The sequence below is a fragment of the Anolis carolinensis genome, chromosome 1, assembly GCF_035594765.1.
Source record: "Anolis carolinensis isolate JA03-04 chromosome 1, rAnoCar3.1.pri, whole genome shotgun sequence".
NCBI lineage: Eukaryota > Metazoa > Chordata > Lepidosauria > Squamata > Dactyloidae > Anolis > Anolis carolinensis.
This window is the reverse complement of record NC_085841.1, coordinates 209,519,999-209,539,492: the sequence shown is the minus strand read 5'-3', so window position 1 is coordinate 209,539,492 and position 19,494 is coordinate 209,519,999. Positions and strand designations below refer to the sequence as shown.

Below are 19,494 nucleotides of genomic sequence, written 5' to 3'. Positions count from 1 at the left end.
AGCGGTTTGATCACAGCCAATTTGAGGCTCGCTGGAAAAATGCCTTCCTGAAGGGAGGCATTCACCACCACCTTCACCCACTCGGCCAACCCCCCTCTGGCTTCCTTTATCAGCCAGGATGGGCAGGGGTCTAGGATGCATGTGGTAGCCCTCACCTCTCCAAGCACCTTGTCCACATCCTCAGGCTGAACCAATTGAAAAGAATCCATCAAAATAGGACAAGCAGGTGCTCGTGTTACATCCTCGGAGACTGCCGTTAATATGGTGTCAAAGCCGGAGCGGATCAGAGCGACTTTGTCCGCAAAGAACCGAGCAAATGCTTCGCAGCGGGCTGCCGAGTTGTCAGGGATCCCGTCTTGAGCGACGGGATTTAACAAGCCTCTGACAACCCGGAACAGCTCCGCCGGACGGTTCTTTGCAGACACAATATTAGCTGCCAAGAAAGCATTCTTTGCAGCATCTATTGCCGCGGCATATGCCCTGAGGTAGAGACACAGCCGTGTTCGGTCTGATTCGTTCCACTCTGAACGCCACACGCGCTCTAGTTCCCTCTTTTTTCGCTTCATCGCTGCCAACTCCTCAGTAAACCGAGGAGCTGGTTTAGCTCGGTTACTCGAGAGGGGACGTTCCGGAGCAATCGTGTCTACTGCCCTAGTCATCTCCCTATTCCAGAGAGAGACCAGGGCATCAACAGGATCACCAACCGAGGCGGCGGGAAACTCCCCAAGAGCCGTCAAGAATCCATCTGGATCCATAAGCCTCCGGGGGCGGACCATTTTAATAGGTCCCCCACCCCTGCGGAGGTTAGGTGGTGCATTCAGCCTAAACCTGATCAGGTGATGGTCGGTCCATGGCAAAGGAGCGATGGTAAGCTCCTCCACACCGCCACCTTCCTCCCATCCCTGGCAGAAAACCAAGTCAAGTGTGTGCCCCGCTCTGTGGGTGGGACCAGATACCAATTGGGACAGCCCCATGGTTGCCATGGAGGCCATGAAGTCCTGAGCCGCACCAGTCAGGATGGTCTCAGCATGGACATTGAAGTCCCCCAGCACTAAAAGCCGCTGGGACTCCAATGCCAGGCCCGAGACCACCCCCGCTAGCTCAGGTAGGGAGACTGTAGTGCAGCGGGGTGGGCGGTACACTAACAGAATCCCCAATCTGTCCCGGTCACTCACCCTCAGGTGGACACATTCAAACAAGGTTGACTGCGGGATGGGGCACCTGATCAGGGGGATAGACTCCTTATAGACCAGTGCAACACCGCCTCCCCGTCCTCCGGATCTTGGTTGGTGCTGCACGGCATACCTGGGAGGACAAAGTTGGGTGAGATTGACCCCACCCGCCTCATCCAACCAGGTCTCCGTTATGCACACCAGGTCTGCCCGTTCATCCAAGATGAGGTCTTGGATGGTTGCTGTTTTTCCATTTACAGACCTGGCGTTCAACAGCACCACCTTTAATCCGGAGGAACCGCCAACCTGGGTATCCAAGTTTACCATATCAGGAGGCCGTTTTAAATCTACAAGAAATCTCTTCCTCTCCCTAGGCCGAATCAGTTTTGGCCTCCCTTTCCCGTATCTCCCCCTCCCCTGGATTACCTCTATGGGGGCCCCTCAGCTAGTGGACATCTTCCCCCCCCCTCCATGGCCCCTCTCCCCTTCTTCCGTCATTGGGCTGGCACTAGCTTTCAAATATGAGCCAGATCCCTGCTTAAATTGTATCTCACTCCACTCTCCTTTGGATGTAGCTCTTTCATCTCCCCATTCCCCCCCACTTGGAAGTTACTAGCGTAAAGTGCAATATAAAGTTCTTTAATTTCCCAAAAGTGCAAAGTGCTAAAGGTGGAGGGGAATCTAGTTCATAGATTGTTCTAATAGAATCAATGGGGTGAGGGAGGTAGATCAACAAGCTAAGGGATAACAATAAAATCACCATTAAAGTGCCAGCTCTTACTACAGCGTTATACAGTTCTTCCAATAATAAGGTGACTTTGTGCTTCAACATCCCCGGTAAGACTACAGCTGTTCTGAAGGTGAATAAGGCACACCCTCCCCTAGCTTCTTAGGCAACCCACCCCAACCCTCAACTTGTAGCTCTGAGTTAACACGGCTGAACACAATTCATAGCAGCATGGAAAATTCATAACAATCAATTATGAGGGCTAGATAAAGTGCTCAGTCCAGATGATCATCAATAAAGTGCTAACAGTGCATTTCTAGATGGAATGCGGTGCTGGAGCAGTCCAGTGATGGTTGGGTGGGAAGACAATGCACAGGCCCTGCTGGCCTAAGTGGGCCAGCAGACTGAGTGGATTGGCAAGCTGACTCACTGAATAGCAGGGACCAGAAGATGGAATGTGCCTTTAGTCTTGTGTGGAAACTCCGCCCGGTTGAGGAGGAGGCTCCGTAATTGTACACTTAGATGCACCCCTAGCTCACTTTGCTCTGTAGACCTCTGTTACCCCCTTCTTTGTGAGGAGGAGACACAGGCCCCTTCTGAAGCCCCTTCCCCCACAGCTGTATAAAATTCACATTGAACTGGATGATATAGCTGTGTGGACTCATATAACCCAGTTCAAAGCAGATATCAGCTTTGATATCAGATATCGGATTATCAGCTTTGACATTCTGGGTTATATAGCTGTGTGGAATGGCTGTACACTGCCATATAAACCAGATCACCAAAGCAAATAATCCACATTGCATTGAACTGCCTTATATATATACATTTTATTTATAACAGTTTTACCCCGCCTCTCTCACCTGAGGGGGCTCAACGCGGCTTATATGATTCTACACTGCCAGAAAATCCAGTTCAAATTAGATAATCTAGATGTTATATGGCAGTGTAGAAGGGGTCACAGAGGCTCTCATCAGAAAGGAACAAAGGAATTAAATACATTTACCTTCCAGTCATGTAATCTAGGGGCCCTTCCACACAGCCATATAACCCAGAATATCAAGGTGGAAAATCCCACAATACCTGCTTTGAACTGGGCTATCCGAGTCCTCACTGTCAAATATTCCAGTTCAAAGCAAAAAATGTGGAATTTTATTCAGCTGTGTTGGAAGGGGGCTTGATCATACATTCTGAGTTTTAGTGGGTTGTTGACACCCACAATCAAATGATTAAGGATTATTCTGATCATTGCTAGCTAACCCTGAATGGCATAGCAGAATGTATGTGTATGTCCCTTTCAATCTCCTGTCCACTTATAGTAGCCCCATAAATTTCATAAGGCTTTTAAACTCCCTTAGGACCCTTCCTCACAGCCATATAACCCAAAATATCAAGGAAGAAAATCCCACAATATTTTCTTTGAACTGGGTTATCCGAGTTCACACTGCCATATATTCCAGTTCAAAGCAGATAATGTGGGGTTTTATTCAGCTGTGTGGAAGGGGCCTCAGTGTTCCTAAGATAAAGGATGGCATTTTCAAAACGTATGTGGGGCAAAGTTATTTCTTTTTTTTAAAAAAACCCACTCATGCTATAAAATCAGGATTTTCAAATTATATTCAGAGCGGTGATTGGTTTAACCCAGACTGTCAACTACTAGTCTTGATTTGAATGTAAGCTAAACTGAAACAAAACAACTCCTCTTTTCCTTCTGTGGTAGGATTCGGCAAGTGACAATGAGGCAAGTGAAGAAAAGGTGGTGAATCTGGAGCTTGTTTTTGGCTATCATTTAAAGCCCGGAAAAGGTCCTGAGGTAAATGAATGACTAAGAATCATTATTATTGATTGTATTCACAAGATGAATCCTTCACAGATATTCCCAATCTGCATACTTTTGGTGAGTTCCAGTGTGACTCCTTTTCATTAACTTGGTAACAAAATTTTGTTCAGAATGCTAGAATGACAAGAACAAAGTAATATATGTGAACAACATTTGTGTAATGTATCTGTTCTAAGGCCCCTTTCACATAGCTGAATAAAATCCCACATTTTCTCATTTGAACTGGAATATATGGTAGTGTGAACTCAGATAACCCAGTTCAAAGCAAATATTGTGGGATTTTCTTCCTTGAAATTTTGGGTTATATGGCTATGTGGAAGTTCCCTAAAGCTGTACTTCTTAAAAATGAATGACACCCTTGAATACTCCCTCATGCTGGAAGTCAAGCTATTCTTTTTGTCTTTTAACTGTATTCCTTCCTCCCTCCCCCTCCCTCCCTCTTCTTTCTATGTATACTTTTAAATGTATTTGGACATTTAATGAATATATATTAAAAGCATAACCTGTCATATCGACAACAACAATAACCTGTTTCTCCCCATGGATTAAGATGAGAAACAATATTAGATTAAAATATATCACATATCAGTTGAAAACACAAACCAGTTAAAATGCATAACATTGGTTTCAAAGAATATATAAGACCAATCAATACATGTTCAAACAATCTGTCCATACCTTAAAATTCGTAACTTAAAAATAATCTGGATAGGCCTGCGGAAGAGACGGGTTCCTAATGTTGTTTTAAATTCAGATGGTATAATTCAGCTGTTGAAGCTCTTCTGGCGGTTGCGCCACAATTTAGGGGCAGCTGAAGAAAATGTCCTCTGGTTGACCATTAGCAGCCTAGTCCTGGCTGACTAGAGTTATGTCTCCCAGGCCCCTTCTACATTGTCATATAATCTCGATTATCAAATCTGCATTGTCTGCTTTGAACTGGATTATCTGAGTCCACACTGCTATATAATCCAGTTCAGAACAGATAATCTGGAGTTTATATGGCTGTGTGTAGAAGGCCTGTCAAAAGTCAGACGCCAGTTAGAGAGCAAAATAGAGTTTATTAAAGCAACAGTCCAAAAATAGCTCAACAAACTAAAAAGACTTAAAACACGTAACTTTCAGTGTTATTAAGTAGAACAAGCAGGTAAAACCCCAAAAAAACAAGAACTGGCAAATAATCCGGATTAGCCAGAGATATAATCCAGGTTAAACTTAAAGTTCTAGAACTTGACCCAAAAGTTCACAATGGGCTGAAAAACGGAGGCATGAACTAAAGCAAGTAGTATTGAAGCCCACAAACCTTTCCCAAAACTCAAAAGTACAAATAGGAGTTTAAAACAAACAAACACCCAAACTGAGCTAGGGAACTACCAGTTGAGAGCAGCAAAGCCAGCAAAACAGCGAGACACTGGCGAGTTCGCAGCAACCGCTGCTGGAACATACACCAAACCAAGAGTTAAAAGAGCAGAGCGGGAAAGCATTGTCAAGCCGGTCCGAAGTCGGGATAAACCAGCAGCGCCAAGCTGTTGCAGAAGCAAATGCCAAGCCAGGAGTTAAAGGAGCAGAGCGGGAGAACGTCGTCAAGCCGGTCCGAAGTCGGGATAAGCAGACAGCGTCGGTATCAGGAGTGAAGGTAGTAGTCAGCAACAGCAGACAGTCACGGAATAGAGAACGACTTCAAGCCACGGATTGAGAGCGAAGAGCAAAGCCAAGTCAAGTTCCAGTCCAAGGTCCAAGGTTCGAGAGGTTGCAGTCATCCAAGAAGGTCACAACACGAAATGGCACAGAGAGCCAAAGCAACGAGGGCGAACAGCAGCTAATACAAAATAGTAATAACAGTGCAGTCCAGGAAAACCCACACAATTCCAGCCCTACATTGCAGAATAACCCAGATTAAACTTACATCCGTTGCAAAGTCCCAGTCCAGTCTTCAGTAACACACACAGGAAACCCAATGGCACCCAGCAACACCTTGCCACACGCAAGGTATAATGGCCAAACAACCCCAATATATCCAGGTCTCCCTGGGCTTACAAACTATTCACGCCCAAAGAGCAGGTGTCCCAACTTCTTAATCTGAATCAGAACTCCTCACAGCCAATGCCCTTGGGTCAGGTGTTCCGAATTCCTCATCAGAGTCCCAATCATCCTGCCCATGCCCAACTCTATCCACACCTGTGGACCCCCTCTCACTCCTCCAAGCAGACCAAGTGGGATCTGCTTCTGAAGACACCCAAGCTTCTCCAGCATCAGCAGTATCCATGGGCCCCAAGCATCTCCGGTGCCCGTGCCCAGTCCGTGCCCAATTCCTCCGTTAACACCTGTTCCCCAGCATCCATTTCCACCTCAGGATCCCCACATGAATCCTCTTCAGAAGACTCCCCATCAGTCTCCCTGACCCTTTTCCTAAACAAATCCTCCAACGAGCCCTCCTCGCAAGGGTTTTTCCTTCCTCTCCTGATCCCACCACTATCATTCACAGTCTCCGAAGGTGCATTCACAACAAGGCCCCTCAGAGGGCCAACACATCTTTTTAGTAACACGGCATAAACCTTGTTGTGCTGTTTCAGTTTTCCTACTGCTTTGTGTTACCTGAACATTTTTATAGATGGTCTTCTATTTTGGAAGCCATTATTCTGCTCATTTTATTTACCATTAGCTACCAATAGATGTGCAAATATTCAAATGTTTTTTTCTTTCACAAAATAACAATGGAAAGCTTCCACAGCTTGAAAAAGTAACCTTTGGTTCTGTGTCATTTTCGAAACATACAACCTGTTAATTTAGAAGTAGGGCCCTGTGTCTTAAATGGGCATTTATGGTGAATAAGCACGGCTGTGAAGGTTATTTTTGACAATTCACTTTGTAATGCAGTAACAAATTGTCCCAAAACAATTTGCCTCCCTTGACATTACTAAAAAATTAGTTACTCGTTCTTCTGCTCTTTGACTTCAGTGATGTTGCCTTTGCGTATTTAAAGGACCATAGGACTAAAAAAGAGTGTAATAACAGAAGTGAAAAGAGTGTGCCACCAGGCTTTGTTTTATATAGAAAGTGAGTAACTGAAGCAATTGACTTGGGGGCAAGTTGAAGGAAGGAGGGGCATAGTAATACTGGGTGATTGGTGGGAGCAACCCTATTTTAATTCCTATATCAGGCGACAAAAGATAGCCCAGGCATAACCCTTATGAGAAATGTTTTTCAACTGAAACTTTAGAACAATGGAGGCAAATTCATATCTTGTTTTAAAAAGAGCAAAATGTTGCCAGCTCTTTTAGTTAAAGAAACAATGGTAGTACACCTATGGTATATACTCATGTATAACTGCAGTGAACTGCATTATGTGAGTCTACATTTTTGACATTTCAGTCAAAAAATCAACCCAAAAACTGGGTTGACTTATCCATGGGTCAGTACTATATCTTAACTCTTAGTAAAAAGGAGTAGAGTGGTGAAAGGCAAGAGCTTAGCCTTTCCTGGGGAACCCCAAAGAAGCAACCCCCTTTATTCTATCTGTTGTGGCCCTTTTGAATGCCAGGGTGGAAAATAGGAGCACCATGAAAGTAGAGGAGGCCAGTGCTTCTTTTAGGTTTCTCTGTGGTAATTTAAGCTCTTGCCTTTCACCACACTACTCAGAGAAGGAAGTGCTGCCTTTTGTTCCTTTAAATTTTGTCAAAAGACAACCCATCACTTTCACTACATAGAGGAGGAAAAAACCTTTTGAATGCCCAATGAGAAAGGAGCAACTGAGGAAGTGCCAGTGCTTTCCCTTCTTCACGGAATGATCCTCTATTTACCCATGAGTTGTGCCAAGAAACATAATTTACCCAACCAAACCTGCCCATTACTTACACATGATACACAAGTATATATGGTAAGTTAAATTTTAGGCATACTGGGTAGAGCCCTGACTTGCTCAGAGTGAATAGAAAGGTTTCTTCCATTTGTGGCAGGAAATGTGGCTGTGGAGGAGGCTGCTTGATGGAGGAAATGTGCTGATTCTTCATTTGTTCACCCATTTCCCACTATCCAGAGTAGTCTTACAATTGGGAAGTAGTAATCAAAAAGGCCATGGCCCCCTCTTTTCCCAGCATTTGTACAGTTTTTACCGAAGCTGAATATAGTAACTCTTGATCCATCTCAGCATATCTTAATTAGAAACAGAACAATCTCCCTTTGGGAAGATTATGATGACACATTCTTTTAAAGAACAGCATGTATTATGGGATGGAGCATGGTTGTTTTACCAGTATCCTGGTATTGGGTGGAGTTTTAATCTGCATGGGTTTGCAGGAGATAATAATTGAACTAGTATAATGTAGCAGTTTGAGTGTTGAACCAAGGGAACAGAGTTCAGATCCCTACTTGGCTAGGAAAACCCACTGGGTGATCTTGCGCAAATCGCACACTCTCGGCATCAGAGGAAAACCTCCTGAGAATAAATGTTGCCTAGGAGGCCTGTAGCCAGGATTTTGATTCGGGAGGGGCTGAGATTTTGGTTGCGGGGGGGGGGGGGGGGGGCTGAATCTGGGTGAGAGAGGATCTACCCTAGCAAACCTTTTGTATCATTATCCCAATACCCCCATGCATATGGGATATATTGAGCATGGTGATCAGATCATGATATGAATAAACATAACAGTTTAAATAATAAATGGAAGGCCTTCTTGTGGACCACCCTGAGAATTTCAGGGGGGCGGGGGCTGAAGGCTACATGCCTGTTGCCTAGTAAAACCGCTGGGAAATATCATTTGGAGTTCGGTGTCAAATTTATGTGGGTGACACCCAACTTTCCACCAAAAGCCAAGGATGCCATTCTGGCCCTGAAACAGTAACTTTCATCAGTAATGGGACTGGATGGGGGCCAACAAGCTAAAACTAAATCCAGACAAGACAGAGGTACTCCTGATCAGTCATAAGGCGGATCAGGATGTGGGAATACAGTCTGTGCTGGATGGGGCAGGTACACTGGCTGTCGGTCTGCTTCTGGGCTAAATACAAAGTGCTGGTCTTTACCTATAAAGCCCTAAACAGTTTGGGTCCAGGCTATTTTATGATTGCATATAGGCCATTGTGAGCACTGTGGTATCAGAGGAGGCCCTGCTCTCGGTCCCACCCCCATCCCAAGCACAACTGGTAGGAACGAAAGAAAGGGCTTTCTGCATGGCCACCCCCACCTCTGGAACTCCCTTCCTAAGAAGTTAAAGATGATGCCTTCCCTCCCCACCTTCAAGAAACAGCTGAAGACATACTTTTGCTCACTGGTTTACAAGGAGGAGGTGAAGCAGATGGTAATACTACCATTACAACTCTGATTTATAGCTACCATCCATATCCAGGCCCTGTTCGCCCCACCAGCTCAATAGACATCTTGAGGAATGATCAATCTATTTGCCCTCAATAAACTGACTCTTCTGTTCGATGTTTGATGCTTTGTTTTATGTCTGATATAACAGGTTGTTTTTTAAATTTAATTTTAGTTGTTAAATCATAATTTATTTTTATATGTTGGGTTGTCAGTTTTCATTATGGGTGTACTGTTGTTGGGTTCGAGCATTGAATGTTTGCCTTTTATGTCTGGAATCCTCCCTGAGTCCCTCCGGGGAGATAGGGTGGAATATAAATAAATTGTTGTTGTTGTTGTTATTGTTGTTGTTATATAAAGCACTAGCTGTGCCCGGCCACGCGTTGCTGTGGCGAAGTATGGTGGTATGGGAAATAAAGTATTGAGGAATTGGTGGTAGTTAAGGTAAAGGGTAAAGGTTTTCCCCTGACATTAAGTCCAGTCATGTCTGACTCTGGGGGTTGGGGCTTATCTCAATTTCTAAGCCGAAGAGCCGGCGTGGTCCATAGACTCCTCCAAGGTCATGTGGGATGACTGCATGGAGTGGCGTTACCTTCCCGCCGGAGCAGTACCTATTGATGCACTCACATTTGCATGTTTTTGAATTTCTGGGTTGGCAGAAGCTGGAGCTAACAGTGGGGGCCTCTCTCCGCTCCCCCAATTCAAACTTGCGGCCTTTCAGTCCAGAAGTTCAGCAGCTCAGCGCTTTAACACGCTGCGCCATCAGGGGATATTATTTCCTAAAGGTTGTAAATATACAATATTTCTGATTGTTGTTGTTTTTTTGTCTGTTGGAGGCAAGTATGAATGCTGCAATTAGGGAAAATGATTAGGATGTAATGGCCTTGCAGCTTTAAAGCCTAAGTCTGCCTGTCCCCTGGGCTGAGTTGGTTGCTAGGAGACCAAGTGGGCAGAGATTAGTCCTCTAACTGGCAGCAATTGGATAAAAACAATTATTCCTTTCCCTCTAATTAGGACTTTATTTTTCTTTTCTTTTTGTTGTATCAACCTAGAGGCGTGGATGATGGGTTGTGTTGTCAAATTTCGAGGTTGGGGGGCCTGTAGTTTTGTTGTTTTGTTGGTCGCCGTGATGCCATCACACTTTTATATATATAGATGTTGACAGGCTTGGCTTTAAGTCAGAATTGAGATTATTTTTGGCTCATTAGGCTATGCTATCTGATAGATCTAGAGCAGTGATTCCCAAAGTGGGCGCTACTGCCCCCTAGTGGGCGCTGTAGCGATCCGGGGGGCGGTGATGGCCACAGGTGGATTTGGGGGTGGGGCCAGGGGAGGGGTGAGGCCTCTTCCCAAGTGCCGGAGACAGGTCTGAACCCCTGTTAGGACACAGGGGGCGGAGCTAGAGGAGTGGCCGTGGCTTCTTCCCAAGAGCCCAAGACAGGGCTGGGAATCTATACCTCTCCTGAGGCGCTTGTTGGGATGCAGAGAGCAGAGCTAGGGAAGGGGGTGGGGCCTCCTTCCAAGAGCCTGAGATAGGGCTGAACCTCTATACCTCTCCTGAGAGGCCTTTTAGGACTAAAGGGCAGGGCTGGGGCGGGGCCTCTTCCCAAGAGCGCGAGACAGGGCTGAACCTTGTTAGAACACGGGGGGGGGGGGGGGAGGTCTAGAGATTCAGCCCCGTCAGTCACTTGGGTGAAGAAATATAGATGGACAAATGTTAACGATGTAGTAGATACAAATCAACAGTAGATATAAAAGAATGATGCAAGTATTATATGATACATTAAATATCTGCTATGTGATAAAAGTAATTATTGTATGAAAAATTTTAAATTAAATAAAAACTATTAAAAAAAAGAACACGGGGGGGGGGGTCTAGAGGTTCATCCCTGTCAGGCACTTGGGGAGAGGCCCCCCCTCCTCTAGCCATGCCCTCTGTGTCCTGGCAGGTGCCACAGGACAGGGATAGAAGCTCAGCCCTGCCTCAGAGCTCGTAACTCCGCCCATCCCAGTCCTGGCCGCCCATTTGTGGCCCCGCCCACCTTCCCCTCCCCTTCCCAGCTCTGTCTCTTGGACTAGGGGAGAGGCTCAGCCCCACCCCTTGAGCAGGAGCCAAGCCCACCCCTCTAAGTCATGCCCCCTTTTTCCAGGGGGCTCTGAGTAATATTTTTTCTGGAAAGGGGGCGATAGGCCAAATAAGTTTGGGAACCACTGATCTAGAGTATGGTGGGAATCATATGGATCACCAAAGATTGTTAAACTGCAGTTCCTAGCACTTGCAATGCTAGTTAAGGGTTACTGGGAGTTGGAGCCTACAATATCTGAAGAATTACGCAGTTCATACCCCTGAGCTATAGAGATATCTGAAGAGTGTACTGGAGTCGAAAGTGTGGGGACCTGAAACACATCTCTTCATTCTGTAACTAATGATGGTGAGTGAGCATAGTATGTGAGCCAGCATGATGTAGAAGTTTGAGTGTTGGATTAGGATGCTGACAGACCTAGGCTCAAATTCCCACATGGCCACAGAAATGCACTGGGTACCCATAGCAAGTCACATTCTCTCGGTCCCGCTTCAAGCCATGAGAAGAGGCAGGTAAGATATAAAATGATGATGATGATTATTCTTTCTGAACAAATTCTGCCCAGAATACCCTCTGATACGTTTGCCTTAGGCTTGCTGCACATCAGAAATTACTAGAAGGCACAAAACAAGCCGCGGATAAATCAGCGTTCTTTAAGTGCATATACGTAACGTAATTTGCAGTTTGCTGCAAAATATATCAACTAGGCTATCTGTAAATTGCCTCATACTAAGCAGCGTTGAAATGCTACTGCCTCAACATGCTGTTTGCCATGATGCATTCATGCAAAACCCAGTCCATGTCATGCAACAGATTTAAGAATCAGAGCTTTACACATGCCTTTCTTGCAGCCATGTAAGCAAAAGGAAATTCTGAAACCACAGCCTTTCCTCCTGAAATACAGTTTCTCCTCTTAGACTTCTATCCATTTTTAGCCACTGAAAACTACTGTTTTAAAAGGACTGTAGAGACTAATATCTAGCACCTAAGCAATTCATTAGCATGCATAACTTTCACCTCACAAAGAAAACAGCAAGCAAAGCACGATTTTCTCTTTTTTAAAAAAATAATTACACTTGAGGCTTAATTCTGCTGTTCTCAGCCAAAATTTGGTCTGGATTAGGATGTGTATCTGAATCCAGCTAAACCACTTAGTACCATTCAAACCCATAACTTACATGTGCGCTGATGTTATACTCTATTTTGGGAGTGATTTTAATGAACACCTCTTTATCTAAAGCCAATCTCATTTTTTTAAAAACCCCAAACAATAATACTAATACTAATAAAAGCCGCCGTGCGGCAACCTTTTCTGTAGTGATGCCTACATGGCAGCCGTCTTGCTTTACCCAAGACAGGGGCCATTGTTAAGGCTATAACACATTTACATATTTTGCAATAAAACATCAGTTATTTGCATTACTGTGTCAAGTTTTATTTGATTCTTTCACCTAAAAATGACTCATTTTCCTTTCTTGTATTTTTTTTAAAACCAAACTACTCTAAGCTTGTTTGAGAATAATCAAAAATTGCCCATTTAGCTAGAAGTCATTTTCTTTTCAAAAGGCAAATGTTATTTAATCTTTCAGCTGTTCATTGTGCCATCATAAATACTTTCTTTTCAGCACAGTTGTGGGGACTGAAATGAGCCCACTAATTGCCTCCCATTTCGACTGACATGTGGTGGTTTAGTGGAAAGGGAACACAGCAGGGAGAAGGAAATAGGAGGCTGAGAAAATGAGAGCTAATTATTTTCACTGCCTCATGTCAGGCTCCGTGTCAGCCTTGTTTTTACAAACTGGAAGGTTTAGCACTAAATAAAACAAACTGGCGTCATGTTTTTATATACTGGCAGTGTCATGGAAGCAGCTGCACATCTCAAAGACAATATAATGCCTGCGTTCGCATGGACACCATCTGACAGCCACCGTGAGCCACGACTAATGAGGATATCAGAGTGGTGCCAAGTGAAAGGTGCTGAATTATGTATGATTCTTCATGAGTACAGCAATAGTCCTGTACATCATTATGAGACATTGTTTTGCTGAAAGAGATTAAAACATTCTTAGTTCCAGACCCTGCAACCTAAACACACCACAAGAGGTTATTAATGGAATTTTCGGGGAGAGCTTCTTGCAGATTTCTTTTTAGGGATTTTTTGGGGGAGAAAATATATTATTTTCTCTCTCTCCCTTCTTCACTCCCACCCCAATCCATGGGACAAAGCAGTAGTGGGTCATGACACTATATAAATAAAGAAGAGTCGCAAATTAACCATACTTGTGTTACCTTCCTTTAAATCAGGAAGAATAAAATGTAGTGTAGCAGAGTTAGCCTTAATGATAAATAACCCAGGTGCTAACACTATAGATGTTTCAACTGTTAATGCCTTTAGAACAGAAGGTTTCTGCAGCTGAAACAGATAATAGCCACGCATGTAAAGGAGCTATCAGGGGCCTAAATTATCAACATTCTGGTAGCTTTAATACCAGCGTGATCAGGCTTTTTTTGTGTTTATCTTACATTATGTCATACACACACACACACACACATATACACACACACACACCCCCTGATGCCTGCTAAGATAGTATTTTCTGTCTTTCTTTTTCATTTACCGAATTACAATCTCTAAACATATCCTAAAATATAGAAGTGTATTCTAAGCACTGAGGCTCTTTCAAAAATCTCTCCCTTCAAAATATATATTTTTTTCATACATAGGTGCCTATTTTGCCAATGTCTCTGACTGGGTATTTTTATGCATGCATTTGTGTGTTCAGCATCTGCATAATGAAAGGATGGATGGTTGCCATGCTAAAGAAACAACTTGACTTTTGAGACATATTGCCTCGGAGCTAGCCAAAGACATTTTTGCTCACTGAGGAAGAGCAATAACATCCCCACCCTATTAAGTGTGGGATCTGAATAACCGAGGCTGAGCAAGTTGCACATGAGACAGAAATTCTGCAATACCGCAACCCTCCTCCCAAATAAAACATCCACAATGAGTTAAGCAATGATGTTTTTCTTTCTGGACACTCTGGACAACAGGCTAGTGTTTAGTCCTGTGACAGAGTGCAATTCATACTTGCTTTCTCTCTTTCACTGTGTATCTTGACAAACTACAAAGCCCAGGAGTCATGGCAATTAAAGTGAAAATCGATTGCTATAATTGTGCATTCTGGAGGCAACCCTATGTCCAATTGCCATGGATTTAGAAGATGCAGGTATTATGAGAAATTTGTTTGATTTGCATTTTCATGTACACTTAATTAGTACTTTCCAAACCAGGAAGCATACCGAAAAAGCATAAGCCACCAATGCACCAAAAGGGTATTAAACCCAATACCTAACACACAACACAGACCAATATGCTGCGTAGCATATGCAGCTGTAAGACCAAAAAGCGTCCCATTCCGCAGAAGATATAACTTCAATAAAGCTAACTGGACAAAGTTTACAGAGACCTTGGAAGCTGCTATTTCTGATATAGAACCTTCTATAGAAAACTATGACCTGTTTGTAGAAGCTGTGAAAAGATCCTCGAGGCTCTCAATCCCTAGAGGCTGTCGCACAAGCTACCTACCAGGCCTAAACGAAGAATCACTAAATCAGCTACAAGAACATCTCAGATTATTTCAAGAGAATCCATACAGTGATGAGACTATAGCAGCAGGCCAAAAACTATCTACAGCCTTAGCTAATGCTAAGAAAGACCATTGGATAGAGCTGCTTGAGAACCTGGACATGTCCAAGAGTAGCCGGAAAGCCTGGCAATTGCTGAGACGCCTGGATAGTGACCCTCTGGTCAACCATGGACACGCAAACGTGACACCAGATCAGATAGCTCACCAGCTAATTCAGAATGGGAAAACCAACTGCAGCAGAATAAAGATGAAAATCAACAGGGTGCCAGAACTTGAAACCCACCAGTTGTCTTCTCCTCTAAACCTGAAAGAACTCAGAGAAACCATCAAGCGATGTAAGACTGGTAAAGCACCTGGCCTAGATGACCTGATGATGGAGCAAATCAAACACTTGGGGGCCAAAGCTGAAAACTGGCTTTTGAAATTCTACAATCAATGCTTGGCACACAAACAGATTCCCAGAGCATGGAGGAAAACTAAGATCATTGCCATCTTAAAACCTGGTAAAGATGCCTCCAATGCCAGGAACTACCGACCAATCTCCCTCTTATGTCATCTATATAAAGTCTATGAGAGGATGCTATTAAATCGACTAGGACCTGTTATCGAACCCAAGCTTATTGCACAACAAGCAGGTTTCAGACCAGGGAAAAACTGTACAGGTCAAATTCTTCATCTGACTGAGCATATCGAGGAAGGCTATGAGAAAGGCTGCATTACGGGAACAGTTTTTGTGGACCTTACGGCAGCCTATGACACGGTGCAACATAGAAAAATGCTGCATAAAGTCTACCATATCACCCGGGACTTTGACTTTACAAAAACTGTCCAGACCCTCCTGGAAAACCGCAGCTTCTATGTGGAGTTTCAGGGCCAGAAAAGCAGATGGAGGAGGCAAAAGAATGGTTTACCCCAAGGCAGCGTCCTTGCACCGACCTTATTTAATATCTTCACGAACGATCAGCCACAACCACCACTCACAAAGAGTTTTATATATGCTGATGACCTTGGCCTTACAACACAAGCGAAAGATTTTGAAACAGTTGAAAAGCAACTCACTAATGCCTTGAAAGATCTCTCCAGCTACTACAAAGAGAACCACTTGAAGCCTAACCCTGCCAAGACACAAGTGTGTGCTTTCCACCTACGTAACCGCGAAGCCAACAGGAAACTGAAAGTTACTTGGGAAGGCCAAGAGCTTTTGAACACTGTTTCCATCCTAAATACCTTGGTGTCACCTTAGATCGAACACTAACATATAGGAAACACTGCATGAACACCAAGCACAAAGTAGCTGCACTCAATAACATCCTGCGGAAACTGACAGCGCATGGGGTGCAGACCCACAAGTAATAAGAACATCAGCCTTGGCCTTGTCTTTCTCAACTGCAGAGTATGCCTGTCCTGTTTGGCACAAGTCTGCCCATGCAAAGCAGGTGGACATAGCACTGAATGAAACATGCAGAATCATCACAGGATGCCTTAAACCTACACCTGTTGATAAACTCTACAAGTTAGCTGGCATTGCCCCTCCTGACGTGCGACGTGAAGTTGCTGCTAACTGTGAGAGAAAAAAGGTCGAACATTGTGAAAGCCATCCACTGCATGACTATCAGCCTCCTCCCCCAGACTCAAATCAAGGAAGGGCTTCATGAGAACCACCACTCCTCTTGATGTTCCTTCAGCAGCAGCAAAGGTGTCTCTCTGGGCAGCTAAACCAGGCAATTCCAACTGGATGACCCCCCATGAGGGTCTTCCTCCAGGGGCAAACCAAGAATGGGAAACTTGGAAGTCCCTGAACAGACTGAGAAGTGGAGTGGGCAGATCAAAAGACAATCTGGCAAGATGGCACTACCTGGAGGAATCCTCCACCTTGTGTGACTGTGGAGCAGAACAAACAACTCCGCATATGTCTGCTTGCCCACAATGTCCTGCCTCATGCACGGAGGAGGAGTTGTTTAAAGCTACGGACAATGCCGTTGCTGTTGCCCTCTTTTGGTCCAAAACTATTTAGTTGCTTGTGATTTTCTTTCCCCCCCCCCCCATCATTTTGAAATGTATTTGTCGTGAAATGCTTTTGACACGAAATAAATAACCGAAATAGTTAAACTTTCATACTCACTTTTCCCAAATTTTGTGATAGATTACCTATCAAAAAGACACACAAGGATACATTAGAGAAAAGTGCACACAATTGGTAAATTCTTGAAAATAACACTAAAATGCATGTATTATAAGAAATTGCTTTCTTTCTCCCTATCCCCTCTTTTTCCTTTTTGAAAATCCGCTGAAATTGTCTAACAGGCATACATGTTTGAAAATCTGGAAACAATGTATATTAGTAGAAATACTCATGAAAATTTGTGAGTATTGTAATGCAGTATTTTGAAAAAATGTCAGCAAAATAAGCGTCAACCACAAATGTAAAAACAAAAACATACAGCCATGTTGAACATTAATGTATTTGAGTTATGCAATTGAGTTATGTATTTATTAAATAATAAAAATGAAACTGTTTGCCATATGCTAACAGAACAGTTTCATTTCAGATCTTCTGGAGAATTGTTTTTTGATTGATTGTATAAGAGATAATGTGGCAATCCTAACTGGGATTTACAACGCTTTCAGAGTAGATATGGTAGGAAGCCCTTGGAAGAACATGGAATGTCTGGGACCTTTTTAGCAGCTGAATTAATTATTATAATGACATCATAATGGTATTGTGTAGAGGGTGCATCATGCAAGATGAAGATTGTACAATTCATTACCAAGTTTTGTTAAAACTAAAATTGTTGCACACAATTGTGCTTTTTTGTAGTTTATAAGACTTTAAATATTTTTCAGCCATCTGCTTAGATGTAGAAGTGGTACATAAATGTCTTAAAGAAATTGTACAGGGGGATGATACAAGACATAAACATTTACACCAACCACTTAAGGTGGAAGCACCCATTGTGGTCAAATAAAAACAGTAATGATCTGCTGGGCTAGAGACTCAGGGAAAATATAATTTGGATAATTGGGAATACCTATGGAATAAAAGATTTAAATTTTTAGTAGTGGGGTCTATTAGATAAAACATGTATTAATGTTTTATAGAAGTAACATAATGCCTGAATTAATGGTCAAAATTAATAAAACCCAATGGGGGAAATCCTGGAGATGTAAAGTGCAGAAAGGCACCTTCTTCCATGTTTGGTGGATGTGTAAGTAGGTAAAAAAAATTGGAAAACGGTGACAAAAGAAACTAACAATAGGATTTCTAAAAAGATCAAGAAAACCAAGAAAGATGTCTTATTCCAAGAGAGAATTAGTAAAGATTATGTAGAAATTTGCCAATATAGTTTTGTGGCTACAAGAATTACAATAGCTAAGTTTGGAAGGGGGGCGGGGAGAACTACTCATTGAGGATTGGAGAGTATATCCAAATGGCCAAGCTCTCCAATGGCTTAAGGGAAAGAAACAATAAAGAATTTGTTAGAAAATAGGGTCTTGCCTTTGGGTATTTAAAAAAGAAGACAAAATAGATTTTGAAATAGCCGCACAAGGAAATTATTAATGTAATGATAATAATAATAATAATAATAATAATAATAATAATAATAATAATAATAACTTTATTCTTATACCCCGCCCCATCTCCCCGAAGGGACTCGGGGCAGCTTACATGGGGCTTTGCCCAACGCAACAGTACAAAATCAAAACAAAAACAGTAGACAAATCAGCAACCATAAAAACATCAGCATAAAAAAAACAGTAATAAAAAGTCGATACACAGAATAATATTAAAATCATGAATTGGATCAAAAGATCTGGGCCAAGGTGCGGAAAAAATATCAAGTCATCAGGGAGGGGTAATTACACCGCAGGTGTAATAATTGAAGTGCTAACTATAATGCTAAAAGCCTACCTAAGGGTCTATTGCTTAGTAGGCAAATAAGTCGATCCTACAAGGATCAATCATCAAAGGCCTTCCGGAAGAGCCAGGTTTTCAGGCTCTTCCAGAAAGAAAGGAGGGTGGGGGCCTGCCTAATCTCCCCGGGGAGCGAATTCCAAAGCCAGGGGGCCATGATGGAGAAGGCCCTCTCTCTCGTCCCCACCAACCGCGGCTGCGAGGGTGGTGGGAGCGAGAGAAGGGCCTTCCCTGACGAACGAAGAGAACGTGTGGGTTCGTAGGGGGAAATGCGGTCTCGAAGGTAGGTGGGTCCCAAACCGTTTAGGGCTTTGTAGGTAATAACCTGCACCTTGAATTGGGCTCGGAAAATAAACAGCAGCCAGTGGAGCTGTTTAAACAGTGGCGTTGAACGCGCCCTGTAATCCGCTCCAGTTAGAAACCTGGCTGCCGAACGTTGTACTAATTGTAGTTTCCGGGCCGTCTTCAAAGGCAGCCCCACGTAGAGCGCATTGCAATAATCCAGTCTAGAGGTAACTAAGGCATGGACCACCATGGTCAAATCAGACTTCTCGAGGTATGGTCGCAGCTGGCGCACAAGTTTTAGTTGTGCAAAGGCCCTCCTGGCCACGACCGACACCTGGGCCTCAAGCGTCAGCCCCAAATCCAGGAGGACCCCCAACCTTCAGGGGGAGTGCGACCCTGTCAAGCACAGGTTGCCACCCAATACCCCGATCAGACGTACGACTGACCTGGAGGACCTCTGTCTTGTCAGGATTAAGTCTCAGCTTGTTCGCCCTCATCCAGGCCAACACAGCGGCCAG

The 19,494-nt window shown here is 43.7% G+C and overlaps 1 protein-coding gene across 1 annotated transcript in view; it reads left to right on the top strand.

Moving 5' to 3' along the window:
• Positions 1-19,494, top strand: part of map3k20 (mitogen-activated protein kinase kinase kinase 20) — a 160,097-nt gene that overhangs the window by 126,389 nt on the left and 14,214 nt on the right. The window contains exon 16 of the mRNA XM_008118119.3: positions 3,620-3,712. Coding sequence (XP_008116326.2) covers positions 3,620-3,712 — 93 coding nt within the window. The remainder of the gene's footprint in view (positions 1-3,619; positions 3,713-19,494) is intronic.